Source organism: Onychostoma macrolepis, chromosome 22 (assembly GCF_012432095.1).
Source record: "Onychostoma macrolepis isolate SWU-2019 chromosome 22, ASM1243209v1, whole genome shotgun sequence".
Lineage (NCBI taxonomy): Eukaryota > Metazoa > Chordata > Actinopteri > Cypriniformes > Cyprinidae > Onychostoma > Onychostoma macrolepis.
This window is the reverse complement of record NC_081176.1, coordinates 12,072,745-12,093,346: the sequence shown is the minus strand read 5'-3', so window position 1 is coordinate 12,093,346 and position 20,602 is coordinate 12,072,745. Positions and strand designations below refer to the sequence as shown.

General features: G+C 37.0%; 1 protein-coding gene across 4 annotated transcripts in view; it reads right to left on the bottom strand.

Moving 5' to 3' along the window:
- Nucleotides 1–20,602, bottom strand: part of LOC131530879 (NLR family CARD domain-containing protein 3-like) — a 39,842-nt gene that overhangs the window by 12,368 nt on the left and 6,872 nt on the right. For 3 of the 4 annotated variants that reach the window (XM_058761367.1, XM_058761368.1, XM_058761370.1), the window contains 22 exons: nucleotides 18,664–18,748; nucleotides 18,334–18,526; nucleotides 16,419–18,243; nucleotides 15,848–16,018; nucleotides 14,143–14,316; nucleotides 13,768–13,938; nucleotides 13,452–13,622; nucleotides 13,013–13,186; nucleotides 12,651–12,821; nucleotides 10,876–11,049; nucleotides 9,863–10,027; nucleotides 7,491–7,664; nucleotides 7,135–7,305; nucleotides 6,805–6,978; nucleotides 6,480–6,653; nucleotides 6,075–6,248; nucleotides 5,672–5,842; nucleotides 2,942–3,115; nucleotides 2,584–2,757; nucleotides 2,093–2,266; nucleotides 1,829–2,002; nucleotides 1,223–1,396 (listed from right to left, as the gene is read on the bottom strand). In XM_058761367.1, the coding sequence (XP_058617350.1) occupies nucleotides 1,223–1,396; nucleotides 1,829–2,002; nucleotides 2,093–2,266; nucleotides 2,584–2,757; nucleotides 2,942–3,115; nucleotides 5,672–5,842; nucleotides 6,075–6,248; nucleotides 6,480–6,653; nucleotides 6,805–6,978; nucleotides 7,135–7,305; nucleotides 7,491–7,664; nucleotides 9,863–10,027; nucleotides 10,876–11,049; nucleotides 12,651–12,821; nucleotides 13,013–13,186; nucleotides 13,452–13,622; nucleotides 13,768–13,938; nucleotides 14,143–14,316; nucleotides 15,848–16,018; nucleotides 16,419–18,243; nucleotides 18,334–18,526; nucleotides 18,664–18,748 (5,382 nt within the window). The remainder of the gene's footprint in view (nucleotides 1–1,222; nucleotides 1,397–1,828; nucleotides 2,003–2,092; nucleotides 2,267–2,583; nucleotides 2,758–2,941; nucleotides 3,116–5,671; nucleotides 5,843–6,074; nucleotides 6,249–6,479; nucleotides 6,654–6,804; nucleotides 6,979–7,134; nucleotides 7,306–7,490; nucleotides 7,665–9,862; nucleotides 10,028–10,875; nucleotides 11,050–12,650; nucleotides 12,822–13,012; nucleotides 13,187–13,451; nucleotides 13,623–13,767; nucleotides 13,939–14,142; nucleotides 14,317–15,847; nucleotides 16,019–16,418; nucleotides 18,244–18,333; nucleotides 18,527–18,663; nucleotides 18,749–20,602) is intronic. The other variant, XM_058761371.1, reaches the window with a different exon arrangement.

Genomic DNA, 20,602 nt, shown 5'->3' with positions numbered 1-20,602 from the left:
GACAGTAACCAAGTATGATTTTCATAATAGTTTTTGTCATTCAAAATGAGTTTTAGTTTTACGAAAATTATTCGCCAACGAAATTAACACCGCCCCTTACCTGACCCCACCCCTAAACCTACCCGTCACTATGGCATCAGCCAGTCAGGTAACATGGACAAAAACGCCCCTCTGTTTTGGCCAATCGTGAAATAGCTGTGTCGTCATAAGAGCTCCTGCAGCTTCTCTAGAGAAACTGCGCCGACTGAGTCAGCCGGCTGTTCTCAGAGCACCATCGTGGTACTTTGATACCACATGTGACAGTGACGTGGCGTCAGCGGCGTCTCAAGTCAGACAAAACTTGTAACCAGCATGCACTGCTTCAAGTCAGATTTCGATCAATCTGTGCAGCGCTGCATGAAGTCGAACATGGTGATTGCATCAAAGCTCCAAAACAAAAGGCTAGTAAAATATGTTAACATAAAGATATGATAAAGATTTTTGGTCCAAATTATTTTTTAAGGTGTCTGGTGTTAATATATGAATTCACAATTATTACATTTTGTTGAGTGTTGTCATAAAATCAGTGTTGATGTTAATGGTCAAAATTGTGACCTGTGGGATAACAGTGCATTTAGGTATCCAGTTGCAGTTGTTAGTGAAGGCTGCAGTAAAATGTTGCAATGACAAAATATTGCACTAAATTAAAAGTTACAAAATGTTACAAATAAGTTACAATATTGATGTTGTAATACTGGTAGCACTAATATAACAATTTTAAGATATATGTTACGATAACAATTTTTAAATATGTTGATGGTTGTATTTTTTGTTGTATCTCAGTATTCCTATCAATGTTGTATAAGTGTTTTTATGCATAATAGTAACTTTAGAATGTGATCAATCTGTTTAAAATTTAAAAAAAAAAAATTTATTTCAAAGGGTTACGAATGACACATCATCTGGATATTTTCATGTCTGGAAAAAATTTGGGATTAAACGGGTTAAGTGAAGAAAGCGAAGTCAAGTTAAATTTACTGCATGCCGGTGTAGTTTGTTACTGTTACTATTATAAATCATAGTAGTCTGTATTTACTTCATTATTAAACCTCCAGAAACATGCATTTCATTACCTCATAGATTTCATGAAAAGCACCATTGGTGTTACAGAAGCCATTTAACTCTGTCAGACTCATAATAATCTATTGTCATGCAAGTTTTTGTACAGTCTAATGATACTAACTGTAGTTTTTCCAGTTTGCACTGTGAACTGCTCAACAAAACACCAAGGTTTTCAACTCCAGAGTCTCCTAGTTGATTCTCACTGAGGTCCAGTTCTCTCAGGTGTGATGGGTTTGATTTCAGAGCTGAAGTCAGGATGACACACTGTTTCTCTGTAATACGGCATCTACACAGACTGAAAACAAGAGAAAAGACAACGTTAAGTTCACGTGTGTTTAATGCATCATGAATAAACACCATACTGTCACTAATACACCACCAAAAACCTGAAAACCTAATTATATGACCATAAACCAAGAAACCATACAAATTGTGCTTAATAAAAACTGATTTAGTGAAAAGTATTGGTTCTGTAAAAGCCATGTAACTGTCAATACAATCTACTGTCATTCATGTTACGTTAGTTTTTTCATCTGTTCTTCTCTTTTTTTTTTTTTTTTTTTTTGCAGAAAAGACTTCAGCATATGAACATTTTACAGCCAAAGATTTCAAATCCTACAAGGTTTGTTTTTGTTTTTTCTACTGGCACTTATGCATCAGTCCATCAGCTAATAGCATAATAAACTTTAATCACACTGTAACTGCTGTACAGTACAATGTTACTAACTCTAGTTTTTCCAGCTTGCATTGTGGGCTCATCAGTAGATCACTGAGGTTTGTTGCTCCCAACTGGCCTAGTTCATTCCCACTCAAGGCCAGCTCTCTCAGGTGTGATGGGTTTGATTTCAGAGCTGAAGTCAGAGCTAAACAATCTTCAGCTTTTATAGCACAGTACCTTAACCTGCATTCAGAGAAATGAGATAAACTTTTCATTTTGTTTCATTAAAATACCAAAACACTCATTTCGTTGTTGTACGTGAATGTTCCTCACCTCAATCTTTCCAGTTTACAGCGTGAATCCTTCAGTATATCATAAAATTTAGTCACTCTTGTGTGTTTAAGTACATTTCCACTGAGGTCCAGTTCTCTCAGGTGTGATGGGTTTGATTTCAGAGCTGAAGTCAGAAAGACACACTGCTTCTCTCTAATACTGCATTTACACAGTCTGAAGAAAAAAAAAAAAAAAGGTCAAAGGTTCAGATCCTTGACGACTGTCTTATAAAAACAGCAACAGTAGACATAGTCTTCCATTTAGTCTATAGTTGAGTTATTAATTGATTTTTAAGTTTTGAATGCCAGAACCTGCTGTTTATTAAAAACATTTTATCAAATACTTTAAATTAAATTATTTCCTATTTAGACACCTATTATTAAAGGTGACAGAAATACAGTTGCATTACAGATGCAGTGCTAGGGTTCAAATACTGTAAACTGGGCCTGTTTGGCTAAACAGTAACTGCTGTACAGTATAATGATACTAACGCTAGTATTTCCAGCTTGCATTGTGGACTCATCAGTAGATTGCTAATGTTTTCAAATCCAGAGTCTCCTAGTTTATTCTCACTGAGGTCCAGCTCTCTCAGGTGTGATGGGTTTGATTTCAGAGCTGAAGTTACAGCAGAACAACCTTCATCTGTCACATCACAGCATCTTAACCTTCATAGGGAAAAGAAGAAAAGCAGAAAATAAAACATTCTGTAAAGACAAATGAAGAGGGATCATCTTTATTTCAACAGATCACAAAATGCTCTTTACAAGATACTGAGTATGAAGTGTCTTTGTTTAAAAACTGTCAAAGTGATTTTGAGCATTTTGTTTCTTGTATGTGAATGTTACTGACCTCAATTTCTCCATTTTACAACGGAAATCAATCAGTAGATCACATATGTGCTTTACTCCTTTGTTTTCTATTTTATTTCCACTCAGGTCCAGCTCTCTCAGGTGTGATGGGTTTGATTTCAGAGCTAAAGTCAGGATGAGACACTGATTCTCTGTAATACTGCATCCACACAGACTGAAGACAGAAAGAGAAAAAAAAACAATGAATCAGATCTCAGATCATCTAAAGTTTTGGAGAATTTGGATAATTTGCCTGACTGTAATTTGTCATTTGAAAGTCTCACTTGAAAATCTCTTGAACAGCAGTTATGAAACATTAGTTCTATTCCAGGTGCATTCGGTTGACATAAATTTTAAGACTGGTTCTTCTATGTCAATGTCACCGTTTGGCTCAACGGGGCACATGTTTAGGAAAGCTGTTCCAAACTACATACTGTAAGGTTTCCTTAGTTCACATGAACTAATGATGAACAATACTTCTACAGCATTTTTCAAATAAAAAGTTGCATCTCTTAACATTATGCACTGTGAACTAACATGAACAAACAACAAAAATTAACGAAGATTAATCTGATCCAGTGTCCATTCACTAAAGTAGTTTTGTATGTGTGCTTGCTCCAAAAATAATTGAATAAAAACTGTCCCTGAATTTAAGCAGGACTAAAGTGTAGGATCAGAACGAGTCAGACCATTTAAGATTCGATCAGAACATCGAAACATGAGGAGCCGAAATTCCAGAGAGGCCCCAAGAAAACAGGACAACGTCATAAATTAAATCCTAGCACCAGCCCGTCTGAAGACAGCCTAACCAGCAAGCCTCTTTCACAGGACAGCTTGCAACATTAAGACAAAAGAATACTTATTGATAAGTCCAATGCAGGAAGGAGATCGTCAAATTTGGGGCAAGTGATTAAGATTAATGGCCAAAGAGATACACCGCGTGACCAGCACATGTAGATCTGTGATAGAAATCATGAGCTTCTTTAGATTGACTTCTCCCCCACACATAGAAGACAAAGAACCAGACTGAAATTCCTTTGTCCAAAGAACATGTCTTTTGGTCTCCACAGAACTTCACAGAGTTTTTTCCATATGCACCAAAAATCATCTTAAAAGGACTTATGAGCAACTAATAAACTCCATATTATGTATTTAACCCACACAATTGACAATCATGTTTTAATCACATATTATGTATGTCTTTTGAATAACTAGGGAATAGCTTAAGGGTTATTCGTGTTTGGCATGTATGAGTTTGACAATTCCAGCTTGAAACGTTTCTTCCAATTGATTCTTTGTCAGATGTATCATATTCTGGTTATAGAATTATACTTTGCAAGAGTGTGTAAAATTCGGACCATGTGACTGATAACATGCTGATTTATGATGGAAGGAACAACCCTAGCTAAGATAATAGCCTATCAAATTGGTCAAGACACCAGATGGAATGTGTCCAGAAGCCGACTTTAAAACTCAGGACACCATCAAATCTTCCTCTTCTTCAAAATCTCTTTTTCAAATCCAGCTTCTCTATTCTTATTATTTTTGCCACCACGTTTTGATGCTGCTCTTTGAGCGCCATTCCAGCGTACTTCGGCCTGCACGCCAGCTGCTACCACAATGAGAAGAAAAAACACCTAGTCTCGATATATCATTTTATTCTTTTACTTTAGTATCTTTTCTTTCCATTGAGTTTCGTGTTCAAAAGTTAGGTTTGTCGCAAAGTCCAGCTCCGACTGCAACCGCTTCAAACTTAAACCAGCAACTAACTACAAAACCATCGTCAGACAACGCCCAACCATTGGCTACCCAAGACATCACTTCAAAGACTACTGAACTTCCAATAAACAAACAACTCCTGGAAACCCCCTTTCCTGCAACGACGACGACAGAAGGGAATCCCTTTAACACAAAGGCAACGCGCAAGTAACCTCCAGGTCTAACTGAGCTGGTGCATTTAATATAAATTTCAGCCTCATTGAGAAACTCAATGCGAGGTTTAAATAAGTGATTGATGGTTTTTCAGGTCTATGCAATTGCACATATTGCTATAACTTGGGATATCACATTTTCATTCTCTTAAACTCATCCTTTCATCACTTTCTCTATTTCTGCAACGTGTGAATGTGTGAATGCATGTGTTCATGTGTTAGATTAGTTTATGTCTTAGGTTTATATAAATAAAGTCTTATTTATATTAAAAAGTGAAATATCTTGTGTTTTGTGCTTACAAGTTAATGTCTTAAACTGCCGATTTCATTACTGTGCTTATTAAGTGTTTTCACTATATTTTGGATTTTAATATCCATTGCAGAGTTGATGTTATACGGCTCGTTTAGTTAATCGCAGGCCGATTCAGCGATCAGCTGTAAAACAGTGATTCTGTTCAAATTCCCTATACAATCATAAAGGATTCCCTTTGAGCTAAATTGACTTAGTTTACATTATACATATTACCCTTACAAAAGGATTAGTGTGAACATCAGCCGATAAAGACCGATGGCCGATCAGTTGGTAGATCACTAATTGTTCTCCCTCTACAGTAACTGAAATAATTACTGACCCAAGAGCAAACTGACTTGGCCTACTTTTAAAGCTAAATGCCATTTTATAATTATTTGTGTTTTTAATGGCCTGTTTAATTTTAATACTTCACATTGTGACACGTATGTCTCAAACAAATGAGAAAATAGTATTATCAAATACACGTTAAATGATGTAAGATACTCACGTCAGTGTGTTGAGTTTACAGTGTTTATCCTGCAGTAGAGCAGCGATCTGATTCACTCGTGTGTCTCCTAGTTCATGTCTACTCAGATTCAGTTCTCTCAGGAGTAACGGGTTTTCACCCTGAACTTTAGTCACATATTGGCAGGCTTCATCTGCAGCAGGACCCAAAAACCTGCAAAATTAGGATTCAGTTTATTTCTATAATTTTAGAAATCTATAATCTATAATTTCTATTTAAACTGTGCTGTAGCTTGAACCAAAACTAAACTGTGCTGACATTTGTCACCAATAGCACAGAACACTTAGATGCACCAAACTGCAGATTATTGTATTACTGAAATAATATTTTGTATGAATATTGAGCCTGCATATCATTTATATGTTATTATTTCATCACATCTCACCTCAGTGTCTTCAGCTGACAGTTTGGATCCTGTAGTAACTCATTGAGCTGCTCCACTCCTGATTGTCCAGGATCATTTCCTGTGAGATCCAGCTCTATCAGGTGTGAAGGGTTTGATCTCAGAGCTGAAGCCAGAGCTTTATAACCTTCTTCAGTGATACTGCAGTCTAAAAGTCTAGATGAAGACAAAAAACAATGTCTCAAATGTATTCAGTTACTTATTGAGTAAAAACAAGATTTTATTTTTCAGAATATGATATTTATAATTGTCTGTGCCCAAAAAATGCAACATGTGCCAATGTTGCCAAAATGTTTTTAGACAAAAGCATACTACTGATTTTTACTACTGTAAAATATATCACTGACAGATATTTTCTGTTCATGTTTAAATTCTCCAAATTCAAACCTGAGTATCTGCAATGTGCACTGAGAGTTTCCCAGTAGAGTGCAGATTTCAGTCACTCCAGAGTTTTCTAGTTTATTTCCACTCAGATCCAGTTCTATCAGGTTTGAAGGATTTGAATTAAATGCTGAAGTCAGAGCAGCACAACCTTCTGCTGTAATACTGATGCAATTAAACCTGTGGAAAAGAGAAAAACAAATAACCCTAACATGCAATTATGCAACTAGTAGCTTTGGCTTTAACTATTTTAGTCCACCAACATGAGATTTGCATGATAAATATTTTTTAGAAGTTGACCTTTGTTGTACACATTGACTAAAATACTTACATCAGTTTTTTCAGTCTACACTGTTCATTCTTAAACAGAGTCGAGAAGATCTTCATTCCTGAGTTTCTGAGTTTAGTCTCACTCAGATTCAGCTCTGTCAGATTTGAAGAGTTTGAATTTAAAGCTGCAGTCAGAACACGACAATCTTCTTCTGTGATATCGCTGTTATTCAGACTGTGTTAACAGAAAATACAGATACAATAAATAGTTGTATTAAATATTTACCAAGAGTTAGTTAAAAGTCAACACTCTCTGGTAAACGATTCATAAAACACACCCAGAAGCAAGTTCAAAAGTATTAAAAATTATCATGATAATGATAAAACTTACATCAGTGTGTTGAGTTTACAGTGTTTATCCTGCAGTACAGCAGCAAGTTTGTTCAGTCCTGAGAGTCCTAGTTTATGTTCACTCAGATTCAGCTCTCTCAGGTGTAACAGGTTTTCACCCAGAACTCTATTCACATCCTGACAGGCTTCATCTGCAGCAGGACCCAAAAACCTGCAGAACAGATGATGAAGCAGGATTCAATTCAACTAAACTTGGTGTAATAAAAATATGGGAAACAGTGAGAAATGGTTTATCTTGAATTTACCTTGACACAAAAGATTGCTTCAGTGAAATAATATTTGTATTAATAATTCAACATAATGCCATTTATTTTGTATTATTTCATTATATCTCACCTCAGTGTCTTCAGCTGACAGTTTGGATCCTGTAGTAAATCATCGAGCTGCTTCACTCCTGATTGTCCAGGATCATTTCCTGTGAGATCCAGCTCTATCAGGTGTGAAGGGTTTGATCTCAGAGCTGAAGCCAGAGCTTTATAACCATCTTCAGTGATACTGCAGTCTGAAAGTCTGCAGAAAGACAAAAACAACCAAGTAAAAAACAAAGGTCAAAACATGACTTCATCATTACTATTAGCATTCCTCGCACCAATTGGATACTTATATTTCCCAGCACCTCAAAAATGCAATCTGTTTGTCAATACTTTCTAAATCTTTCTACACAAACATGTTTTTCACTACTGTAAGTAACATTACTGAATTGTTCCTTGATACACAATGCCAGTTTACAGACCAGTTGGAGTTAGACTGTCACGGTTGATAGAATCACTGTCTTATCCTTGCTTGTCTGCTGTGGTGTGCTGTCAGTGGGTGTGTCCGAGCTCGTGATTACGGGCTGATCAGTCCCAGCTGTGGCTCATTACTGGGGCTATTTAAGATCAGCTAACGCTCTTCTCTTTGTCAGATCCTCAGAGTTTCTCAGTGTTCCAGTCCTGCACGTTCTGTCTACTGGTGTGTTCCTGTCTCTGCCCTGCCTTCGGAGGATTCCACAGCTGGACTTGGCTGCCCATTGCGTCCCTGCGCCTGTCTTCCATCCATGCTGTGCATGAGCTCTGTTCCCACTAAGTGACTTCTCAATAAACGGTTGTATATCTGCAATTGAATCCTTTCTCTTGATTTCATAACATAGGCTTGCCATCTTCAGAAAATTAAAATACGGGACAATCGCTTTTTATATATATATATATATATATATATATATATATATATATATATATATATATGAAAATGCATATTTTTCAATTAAAGACCGCTTATAGATTTAATATGGGCTGCTTTTGGTGCTTGACACTTTTTCAAGAAAAATGTAAAATGTTTCTCTCTATTTAACAACAATGAAAGACGAATTCCCTTACTGATCACGGGCCTGTACCATGAAGCTGGCTAGCCAGGTAAGTTTCAGTTTAGCTTGCGCCAACTCTGGGTTTTAGGTACCATGAAAGTAGCTTGGCTTTTAGCTGTGTTAATTGCCATAGTAGCTTACACTCCACAACTAACCTGCTCCGGGGCAGGTTATGTTCTGAGTTAGAGATCTCAAAATGAAATTGGACCAATCGGATGTGAGCAAACTGACACATGTCTGACACAAAAGTCACTCTCCCAGTTTATCTTGCTCCAAATTAAAGGTCACTAGTACAAAAAAAAAAAAAGTTGGTCTGGCCTTAATGATAATTACATTATTTTATGATTTATTTAATTATATGATTTATATTATTATTAATCCATTACACACGAGCAATTTTAGTTTAACAGTTATTATAAATTTATTTTAAATGAATGTTAATAGATACAGATTGTATATAAGTTGTAGAATCAATAGATAACGCTTTAAAAATGACTATGACCTTACATGTTCGAGTCTCTATCGCTGTATATTTCCAACAATATAAACTAACTTAAGTTTCACTTGTGTCTGCACTGATAATTTGTAATTGCTATTCATAATTGCAAGATAATTTATTTTATTTGTCCTTTCATTAACAAGTACTTTTTCATTGTAAATGCATTTAAATTAATCACATTTTTCAATCTTTTAACCTTTAGCAAAACCTTTAACTTTTAACCAAGGCTTGTGATTGGCTGTTCGCCACTGATGTCGCACATTCATGTGCACATGCTCCACAAGCTCAGGATCAAAGCCTGAGTTAACAAAGAAAGTTGATGATCAGCATCATGGTACCAACAAAGACGGAGTGGTTTGGTTTTGTCAACTCGAAACTAATCCTGTAACTCTGAATTTGTTCATCTACCATCATGGTACAGGCCCCACGTCTCTTGCGCGGTTGGATGTTGGACTCATGAAAAATAATCACCTTGTTTGTATTCACCAAAACTGATTTACTGAAGTCAAAACACAGACAGAATTTGCGTTAGCGCGAGCGTTACTTGCTGTGAGCCGGGAATGACGAGCTGGCAAAATTATTCCACAGCCTTCCTTGAACCGTTATGTTCACGATTTCTGATTTGCTTAACTTATACTGCGTGAGGGTGGCTGTGACTAGATGATAACAGAAATCGGTGATCATTTTCAAATGATCAGCACTCCGGCTGTTGTATCAGTCAGTGGTTAGCAGAAATGGGAGGTCACGTACGGGACACATAAATTAAGCCCAATATATGGGACGTCCCGCCTAATACGGGATGGTTGGCAACCCTAGTTGGAGCTTTAGCTGTACACTGATTCATGTTTAAATTAACCAAATTCAGACCTGAGTATCTGTAGGGTGCATTGTGAATTTCTCAGCTCACTGGAGATTTCTGTTACTCCTAAGTTTCCTAGTTGATTCTCGCTCAGATCCAGCTCTCTGAGGTTTGAATTAAATGCTGATGCCAGAGCAGCACAACCTTCACCTGTAATACTGATGCAGTTCAACCTGTAGAAGAACAAATAAAAAAATTAAGCTATTACTTTTATCCACCAATATGAGATCTGCATGATAATCATACTGTAAAGTAACATATATATATATATATATATATATAATGATATTGTAATATTTTGCATTTTATGGTAAAATACTTAAGCCTAAACCATGCTTCCAACCCTACATTGAACAAGCAGTTTGGAGAATGGTTGGAATGATACAGTTATAATAGTAATATTTACGTCTTATTTCTTTATCTTTGGATGTTAGAGCCTCAAGCTTTTATTTTGGGGGAAAACTGCACAGTGACCTTTAAGTCTCTGTGTTTAGTTCACATCAGGACTATAAACTACGGTGGCCGAGAGAGCTCAACGCACTGCAAAAGAAAAAAAAAAACATCTGCAAATGAAGAAAACAACTTCATCAATTTGACAACACATGCGCTGCAAATGCTAACAACACAACCAAATAAAAAAAACGCGCTGCAAATACTCACAACACAACCAACCAAAGAAATGCGCTGCAAATAAAATTCTTTATTTGGTTGTGTTGTGAGCATTTGCAGCACGTTTCTTAATTTGGTTGTGTTGTGAGCATTTGCAGCACCTGCTGTCAAACCGATGAAGATGTTTTCTTGATTTGCTGGTGCTTTTTCTATTTGCATGGGTTTTCTGAAGTTGCAGCACGTTGAGCTCTCTCGGCCTCCGTAATAAACACTTTGCTACAAATCTGGTGAAATGCTGTAAACATTCTGTCCACAAAAATGTTGGAAATTCTGCAAATGTAAAATTAAGTGAACCTTCCAAATGCCCGTTATAAGCAGAGTAATTAATGGGATGCACTTTTAAAATACTTACTTCAGCTTTTCCAGTCTGCACTGTACATTTTCAAACAGAGTCAAAATAATCTTCATTCCTGAGTTTCCGAGTTTATTCTTACTCAGATTCAGCTCTTTCAGATTTGATGAATTTGAATTCAGAGCTGCAGCCAGAACACGACAACCGTCTTCTGTGATATCGCTGTTATTCAGACTGCAGATTTGAGAAAACAGACTTAGTTTCATCTTAATATTTCCCAGTATGCATTAGTTGACAGTTGAAAATTACTGGTGGGGATGATGATGATGATAAGCACATTACAAAAGTCCTATATGGTCTTTCAGTCAGCACTCTCTTGTAAAAGATAGATAAAACACACTTAGCAGCAAGATTTTAAGTGTCACTGTAGCAAATATACAGTGAGGAAAATAAGTATTTGAACACCCTGCTATTTTGCAAGTTCTCCCACTTAGAAATCATGGAGGGGTCTGAAATTGTCATCGTAGGTGCATGTCCACTGTGAGAGACATAATCTAAAAAAAAAAATCCAGGAGGGATTTTGGCCCACTCCTCCACACAGATCTTCTCTAGATCAGTCAGGTTTCTGGCTTTGAGCTCCCTCCAAAGATTTTCTATTGGGTTTAGGTCTGGAGACTGGCTAGGCCACGCCAGAACCTTGATATGCTTCTTACAGAGCCACTCCTTGGTTATCCTGGCTGTGTGCTTCGGGTCATTGTCATGTTGGAAGACCCAGCCTCGACCCATCTTCAATGCTCTAACTGAGGGAAGGAGGTTGTTCCCCAAAATCTCGCAATACATGGCCCCGGTCATCCTCTCCTTAATACAGTGCAGTCGCCCTGTCCCATGTGCAGAAAAACACCCCCAAAGCATGATGCTACCACCCCCATGCTTCACAGTAGGGATGGTGTTCTTGGGATGGTACTCATCATTCTTCTTCCTCCAAACACGTTTAGTGGAATTATGACCAAAAAGTTCTATTTTGGTCTCATCTGACCACATGACTTTCTCCCATGACTCCTCTGGATCATCCAAATGGTCATTGGCAAACTTAAGTCGGGCCTGGACATGTGCTGGTTTAAGCAGGGGAACCTTCCGTGCCATGTATGATTTCAAACCATGACGTCTTAGTGTATTACCAACAGTAACCTTGGAAACGGTGGTCCCAGCTCTTTTCAGGTCATTGACCAGCTCCTCCCGTGTAGTTCTGGGCTGATTTCTCACCTTTCTTAGGATCATTGAGACCCCACGAGGTGAGATCTTGCATGGAGCCCTAGTCCGAGGGAGATTTTTTTCACCAAGCTGCTTGGCAATTTCTCCGTAGCCCTTTCCAGCCTTGTGGAGGTGTACAATTTTGTCTCTAGTGTCTTTGGACAGCTCTTTGGTCTTGGCCATGTTAGTAGTTGGATTCTTACTGATTGTATGGGATGGACAGGTGTCTTTATGCAGCTAACGACCTCAAACAGGTGCATCTAATTTAGGATAATAAATGGAGTGGAGGTGGACATTTTAAAGGCAGACTAACAGGTCTTTGAGGGTCAGAATTCTAGCTGATAGACAGGTGTTCAAATACTTATTTGCAGCTGTATCATACAAATAAATAGTTAAAAATCATACATTGTGATTTCTGGATTTTTTTAGATTATGTCTCTCACGGTGGACATGCACCCACGATGACAATTTCAGACCCTCCATGATTTCTAAGTGGGAGAACTTGCAAAATAGCAGGGTGTTCAAATACTTATTTTCCTCACTGTATATATATATATATATATATATATATATATAAAACTTACATCAGTGTGTTGAGTTTACAGTGTTTATCCTGCAGTAGAGCAGCGATCTGATTCACTCGTGTGTCTCCTAGTTCACGTTCACTCAGATTCAGCTCTCTCAGGAGTAACAGGTTTTCACCCACGATTCCAGTCACATACTGACAGGCTTCATCTGCATCAGGTCCCAAAAACCTAAAGAAGGAAAGATGAAGCAGGATTCAGTTCAGTTTTCTACTAAACTTGGTGAAAAATAGCATCTGATTCTGAAACTGTGTGAAAGGGTTTGTCTTAGATTTACTTTACTGCAACAAATTGTATTACACAAATGTTTTTATAAATAATTTACTTGAACATTTATTTTGTATTATTTCATCATGTCTCACCTCAGTGTCTTCAGCTGACAGTTTGGATCCTGTAGTAAATCATTGAGCTGCTTCACTCCTGATTGTCCAGGATCATTTCCTGTGAGATCCAGCTCTATCAGGTGTGAAGGGTTTGATCTCAGAGCTGAAGCCAGAGCTTTATAACCTTCTTCAGTGATACTGCAGTTTGAAAGTCTACAGAAGAGGTTTTATTACAATCAAATGTATTATATAATTAATATTACTACAAAAAAAGTTTAATATCAAAAAATGTCTAATGTATTTCGTTTATTCTTTCCTCTTCTGGTCAGAGGAGAGAAACATGATTCATCATCTGACACAAGCATGTCTTTCCCTCTTATTTGGTTTACTACAGTCATTTTTCTTTGATCAAAATAAATAATTATTAAAACTCAAAAGAGATAGTTATTGTTATTATTAAAACCAAACACTGGTTCACCTGAGTTTCTGCAGTGTGCAGTTTGTATTTTCTAATCCGTTCTGGAGTTTCTTCACTCCTGAATCCTGCAGATTATTGTTGCTCATGTCAAGTTCTTTCAGACTGGAGTTTGATCTCAGGACTGTAGCGAGAGCTGAACAGCTTTCCTCTGTTAGACCACAATCATGCAGCCTAAAATATTAAACAGGAGAGGGAGAATTTACAAACACAAAGTGCTCGATTTCAACATACAGTGATTACAGAGAACTGTGTTTAGATCACCTGATTTCTTTAACACAGACTAAATATGCAATAAAACTACATTAAAAATACTCACTGTAGTGTGTTAAGATGACAGTGTTTATCCAGCAGTAGAGCAGCGATCTGATTCACTCGTGTGTCTCCTAGTTCATGTCCACTCAGATTCAGCTCTCTCAGGAGTAATGGATTTTTACCCACAACTCCAGTCAAATGCTGACAGGCTTCTTCTGCATCAGGACTCAAAAACCTGCAGAAGAGATGAAGGATATAATTTTATTCCCAAATAAACTTGATGAAAAAAAAAAAAACATCCAAATAAGATGGACAAAAGTGTGAAACAGTTTATCTTGAATTTACTTTAATGCAGCAGGTTTGTATTAAAGTGAAATAATATTTCTATAAATAATTCACCTACATTTAATTTATTTTGTATTATTTTACCATGTCTCACCTCAGTGTCTTCAGTTGACAGTTTGGATCCTGCAGTAAATCATTGAGCTCCTTCACTCCTGATTGTCCAGGATCATTTCCTGTGAGATCCAGCTCTATCAGGTGTGAAGGGTTTGATCTCAGAGCTGATGCCAGAGCTTTATAACCTTCTTCAGTGATACTGCAGTCTGAAAGTCTAAAACAGGAATGAAAATGTAAAATTCAACTAATTAATCAGCTATTCTAGAATTTACCTTAACTCTTTTAACACCTCCAGCGTTTTTGATCATTTTCACTAAAATTCCATTATCCCCGAAAATTATATTTTATGAATATATGAACATGCAATACATCAAAATAAAGAACAGAGCCTCTAATTTAACAAAAAAAAAAAATTTTTATCAACACTTGAATGTAGGTAAGTTTTGTAAAAAAGCAACATTTTGAGCAAAAAGTTTTTATCATAGACTGCATCTGGATCATATTCAGTACAATGATCAAAGCACAGATGAAACAGATTGCTTCCATCAGCACTCCGAAAGCTTTCACAGTCCTTTACCACTTCCTGGATTGACAATTTACTCTATAACATTAGGTAGTTTTGCTTTATATGCTGTTTACTGTTGATGATCACATTATTTTTCATATGCATCTGCTTACACATGAGATCGCTTGTTTCTGCGTCTTCCTTGCCTGTGTTTTTGATTGGGAGATTCTGGTCTCATTTAAGATATGCATAATAGCGTCACCGAGCATATAACAGTGAAAACATGGAAAGCCGTAAAATCTCATGTTTGGCGGGAAGCGTTTTTTTCATGAAAGACAAGATAAATTGTCAATGGCAGGGAAAGAGTTAAAAATATTAATCCCTAAAGACATCTTCTACAATGAATTCTACAATGAAAAGTGAAAACTGATAGCCAAGTACATATGCAAACAAAAGGCCCAGAGACCTTAAAAATGTTAGACATCAACTCACCTGATAATCTTACATTCACTTCCAATGTTTCAATTATCTAAAACTCTATAGGTGTGAAAGTATTTCATCTGAATGATCCACAACATACAAGTAACTCTACATCAGAATAGTTGAAAAACAAACTTTAAGTTTTGGAATGGCCTAATTAAAGTCCACACTTATGGTGTGGAAGGACCAGGAACATACAATTTTTGCTGGAAAGCAAACAAGTTTCACTGAGCTAAAACAGTTAAGCCTTCCTTTCTGTGGTGGATTAACCAGCTCAAAATTTCCTTTCTGTGGTGGATTAACCAGCTCAAAATTAATAAATGGATCTTAATTCTGACTCAATCCTAGAGCTGCATCTAACGGTTGCCTAAATATATAAATACAAAAAACAAAAGCAAAATAGAAATGTTTTACTTGGAAGAATGTCTATATCAAAATGATCTATATCTATAAGGTCTTCTACATCCAATTACATTTAGATGGTAGTAATGATAAAATTTACCTAGTTGCTTTTAGTGTATATTAGGAAATTTTACTTTTCAACACCTTGATAATGAAAGTTAGACATTATTAGTCAAGCAAAAGGAGATTTAAATTAATCATTTTGCATAATGCCCATATTTTTTAACAAGGGAGATAGTAAACTGTGAAATTCATAATTTGTCTATTTAATTTACATTTTGAAAAGAATATGTAAAACAAAATCATAATCTTTAGGTTTGGTTGAGATCAGTTTTTTGTTGGTTATCGCAAAACTTACCTCAGTATCTCCAGTTCACACTTTACATTCTCCAGTCCAGTGCAGAGCAGCTTCACTCCTGAATCCTGCAGATTATTATTGTTCATGTTCATTTCTTTCAGACTGGTATCTGAACCAAGAATTGTAGCCAGAGCTGAACAGCTTCTGTCTGTTAAGTCACAATCATTCAGTCTACAAGGAAAACAAGTCACATTAGATTAAATAAAAACAGACTGGTGGGCTAGACTGAAATTGCAACTACAAAATCATTAGTATTTTTGATTAAGTGACAAATTTGCTACATAAACCAAACAAGAAACCCATTTTAAGATTTATAGCTTTATTGGCAATAAGTTTTATATTTGAAAGCACTCCATTGTCTTTTGATGTGGAGAATATGGAGGTTAATTATTAGAACACTGAGAAGTTTTATCAATCAAACAAAAGAAGACTTAAATACGGAAATTGAATTTAACAATACATTCATATTGGAGTGAAAATAACAGTGGAACGATGAGTTTATAATAAATGTTGTTTTTCTGCTGCTAACAAAAAAACCTGCTAAATAAACAAATTGTATTAAATGACTTACAGAGCTATTTTGGAGTTTTTGATGACTGCTGATAATCTAATGAGACACTCATCTGATTTCTTGAATTTCTGAAGCTCAAACTCCTCCAGCTCTTCCTTTGATGTCAACAACACAAAGGCCATAGCAGACCACTGGGCAGGAGAAAGATCAGCAGATGAGAGACTTCCTTTGCTAAGGTGGGTCTGAATCTCTTTCACCAGAGTTTGGTCGTTCAGTTCATTCAGACAGTAGAACAGATTGATGGATCTCTCTGGAGACAGATTAGCTTCAAATTTATGCTTGATGTACTGAACGATTTCCTTTTTGCTCTGGTCATTGTCATCTTGCTGTGTCAACAGACCCTGTAAGAGTAGGCGATTGGACTGGATTGACAGGCCAAGAAGAAATCGAAGGAAAAGGTCCAGGTGTCCATTGTCACTCTCAAGCGCTTTGTCAACTACAGTCTTGAGCAAATCAGTCACGGTTTCATTTTTGTTGTCCTGTTCTGTAGACTCATGAACAAACACGCTGTTCTTGTGAATGTCTAGAAACAGATGTGCATAAAGGGCTGCAATAAATTCTTGAATGCTCAAGTGAACAAAGCAGTACATGGTACCAAGAATGATCCCTCTTTCCTCCTTAAAGATCTGGGTACACATGCCTGAATACACTGATGCTTTATAGACATCAATACCACAAGCTTCCAGATCTGATTCATAGAAGATCACATTGTTTCTTTCCAGTTGTTGAAATGCCAGTTTCCCCAGTGAAAGTATGGCGTCTTTATCCCAGGAAATATCTGGTGTGTATTCTCCATCATATTTTCGTCTGCTCTGCAGGATCTGAAAGCGTAGAAAGTGTGTGTACATTTGTGTCAGAGTCTTGGGAGTGTCTTCAGTATTTGATTCCTGCAGTGTTTTGGAGACGTTATTTGCCTGATTGTTTTTCTGATCATTATTTGTTTTCATTTCCAAAATGTTCTTGAGAACAGTGGCTGAAATCCAGCAGAAGACTGGGATGTGGCACATGATAAAGAGACTCTTTGATTTTTTAACATGATCAATGATTTCTTTGGCCTGATTCTCATCTTTGAATCTTTTTCTGAAGTACTCCTCCTTTTGTGCATCATTGAATCCTCGTATCTCTGTCACTCGGTCGATACAGTCAGGAGGAATCTTACTGGCAGCTGCTGGTCTGGTGGTGATCCAGATGAGAGCAGAAGGAAGCAGATTTCCCTTGATGAGGTTTGTTAGGAGAACATCCAGAGAGGCTGGTGACGATACATCAGACCACGTCTCATTACACTCAAAGTTCAGAGGAAGACGAAATTCATCCAATCCATCAAGAATGAACAGGACTTTGTACATATTCCTCTTTGCAAGGTTCAGTCCTTTTGTCTCTGGGAAAAACAGAGTTATAAGGTCCATCAAACTTTGTTTTTCTTTATCCTTTAAGTTCATCTCTCTGAATGGAAGAGGAAATATGAAGCTGATGTCTTGATTTTCTCTTCCTTCAGCCCAATCCAGAACAAACTTTTGCACAGAGACTGATTTTCCGATTCCAGCAACTCCTTTTGTCAGTACAGTTTTGATCTTCTTGTCTTTTCCAGGTTGAAATAAATTTGTGCATTCAACCTGTATCTCTTGTGATTCATGACGCCTGGAAGTAACTTCAATCTGTCTTACCTCATGTTCAGTATTGACCTGTTCAGTACAACCCTGAGTGATATAGAGATCTGTGTAGATGCTATTCAGAAGCGTAGCATCACCTTGCTTAGCAATTCCTTCAAACACACATTGATACTTTTTCTTTAGGTTTGATTTAAGATGCATGAAGACCAGCTTGTCTAAACACAGGAACAAAAAAACTTATTCTCATTAAAATTGTATACATTTATAAGTGACAATCTGACAGTCTACGTTCATAAGACTCTGACCTTCTAGAGTATCAGCAGCTTCATCTTGCTTCATCTCTCTCAGGAAGTAGAGTGTGAGATCAAGAGCTGCTTCTTTGATCCTGCACATGTCCTCTGTATCTCTCACAAAGTATTGTGTGTTTTCCTTTTTTAATATTTTCTTAAATTTTTCCAGCTCATACTTCAAAAATGTTATTATTTTGTTCTCAAGATCCTAAAAATAAGCAAGAAAAAAGGTGTAGAACAAAAAATAACCAAAGTGTACGTTCACGTATCAAAATGCTTAAAATATAAATAATTTACATATAGAACAAATGTACAAATGTGATCTAGAAGAAATTTATTTCCTACCTGGAATATGCTGTGGAGATTTTCTCTGAACTTCTTGTGGAAGTGGCACTTCTGAACCTTTGTGTCTAATTTCTCATGTTGAACCCTGTCAGCAAAATAAATCTGGTCATTGATCATGTTAAACAAAGTAAAGAATAATCAGAATTACCAATAGGGTTTTATTTCTGGAAGTACTTAAGGAATTATTATTTTTTAACTAAACATTTAGGTACACATTCACTTTCAACCTTTTTGCCAATTGGGTCCCAAGTATTTTACTCAAATATAAGTTCTTATTGCAAGGTACTGAATTTTGCTTCTAACAAACTGACAAAATGATTCATACTTTCATTAATATATATATATATATAGTGTGACGAGCGTCCCGACAACTCATCAGCGTTGCCCTGGAGACGAACACGGAACACCTGCACCTGCTCATCACAACGGGATCGGCCACACCTGAGGCTCATCAGCCCACGGCCAGATAAGCCGTGTGAGGCTGCAGGAAAGGGAGAGTTCGCCCAGGCTGGAGACTAATGTGTTGTCTCTCTCTTTTTCTCAGAAGCCAGCGAGTGACCGACCCCGCTCTGACGAGAGCCAGACGCCGAATTCACTGCACCGGGAGAAAATCACACAGAGAGCACCACGCCACACCAGCCAGCCACCTTGCACTTTGCACTACTTCTGTTTGTGAATAAATCCACCCTACGGGGTATTTATCCGAGCTCTCCTTGTCGCGTGATTCTTCCACCCCGTCACAATATATTAATCTAGATTAATCTAGATTAATTCCAAGATTACAGTGAGATATATATATTAGTGGTGGGCATAGATTAATTTTTTTAATCTAGATTAATCTCACTGTAATCTTGGAATTAATCTAGATTAATCTAGATTAAAATGGCTCATTTGAATTCTGCCAAGTAGATAAGTAAACAACTAGCAGTCATCAAGAATTTAATATTGATAATAACATTGAAGACATTGTATGATTATTCCTTAAAGATAAGGTTTTAATAGTTTTAGTAGTAGTAGTCTATTACGTTGCCCAATGCAAGTGAAACCGTGAGGATAGTTTTTCTCAAATGAAACGCTCGAATGCTCATGAAGTGACTCTCAGAGCCGTTCTGGAGATGTTGTTCATGTATTTATGTCCTCATTTAGTGAGACGACAGACGTTAATATCGCCGCAAGCGTCGTGCGCTTCTGTATGAGTAGTGAACAAACCCGTGCGTCTGCGCCATACATTAACACAGAGACACACAGAAGTCATATTTAAATAGACGTTTTGCGGCTTAATATTTACAAATAGGAGTGGGAGTGTGCTCACTTGTGTGTGCGCTTACGTTTGTTTGTTTGTTTGTTTGTGTGTGTGTGTGTGTGTGTGTGCGCGAACCGGGGCGGAACTCCGCTGTGCGCGCGATATAGAGAGCGTGACCATGTAACGTAGAGACAGAAATGACTTGCCGATTTCCATTGGGAAGCTTCTTAAAAATAAATTTTCCCTGAAGCAAACCCGGCGGCTTCATAGCTGCATCCATGTTAGCACGCATACACACAGGTTCAAGACTCGTTCTCACCCCTACAGTGCAATTGACTAGGTATACATCCGCTAAAATATCAAGGTGAAAGTCATCATAGCTTGCGTAGTATAGACCCAGCTCCCAACCCAACTTTGAGAATAGATTAACGGCGATATTTTTTTTATCGCCCGATAAGAGTCTCACGTTAACGCAGCACGTTAACGCCGATAACGGCCCACCACTAATATATATATATATATATATATATATATATATACACACACACAATGTAAATACATGTACAGGTGCATCTCAATAAATTAGAATGTCGTGGAAAAGTTCATTTATTTCAGTAATTCAACTCAAATTGTGAAACTTGTGTATTAAATAAATTCAATGCACACAGACTGAAGTAGTTTAAGTCTTTGGTTCTT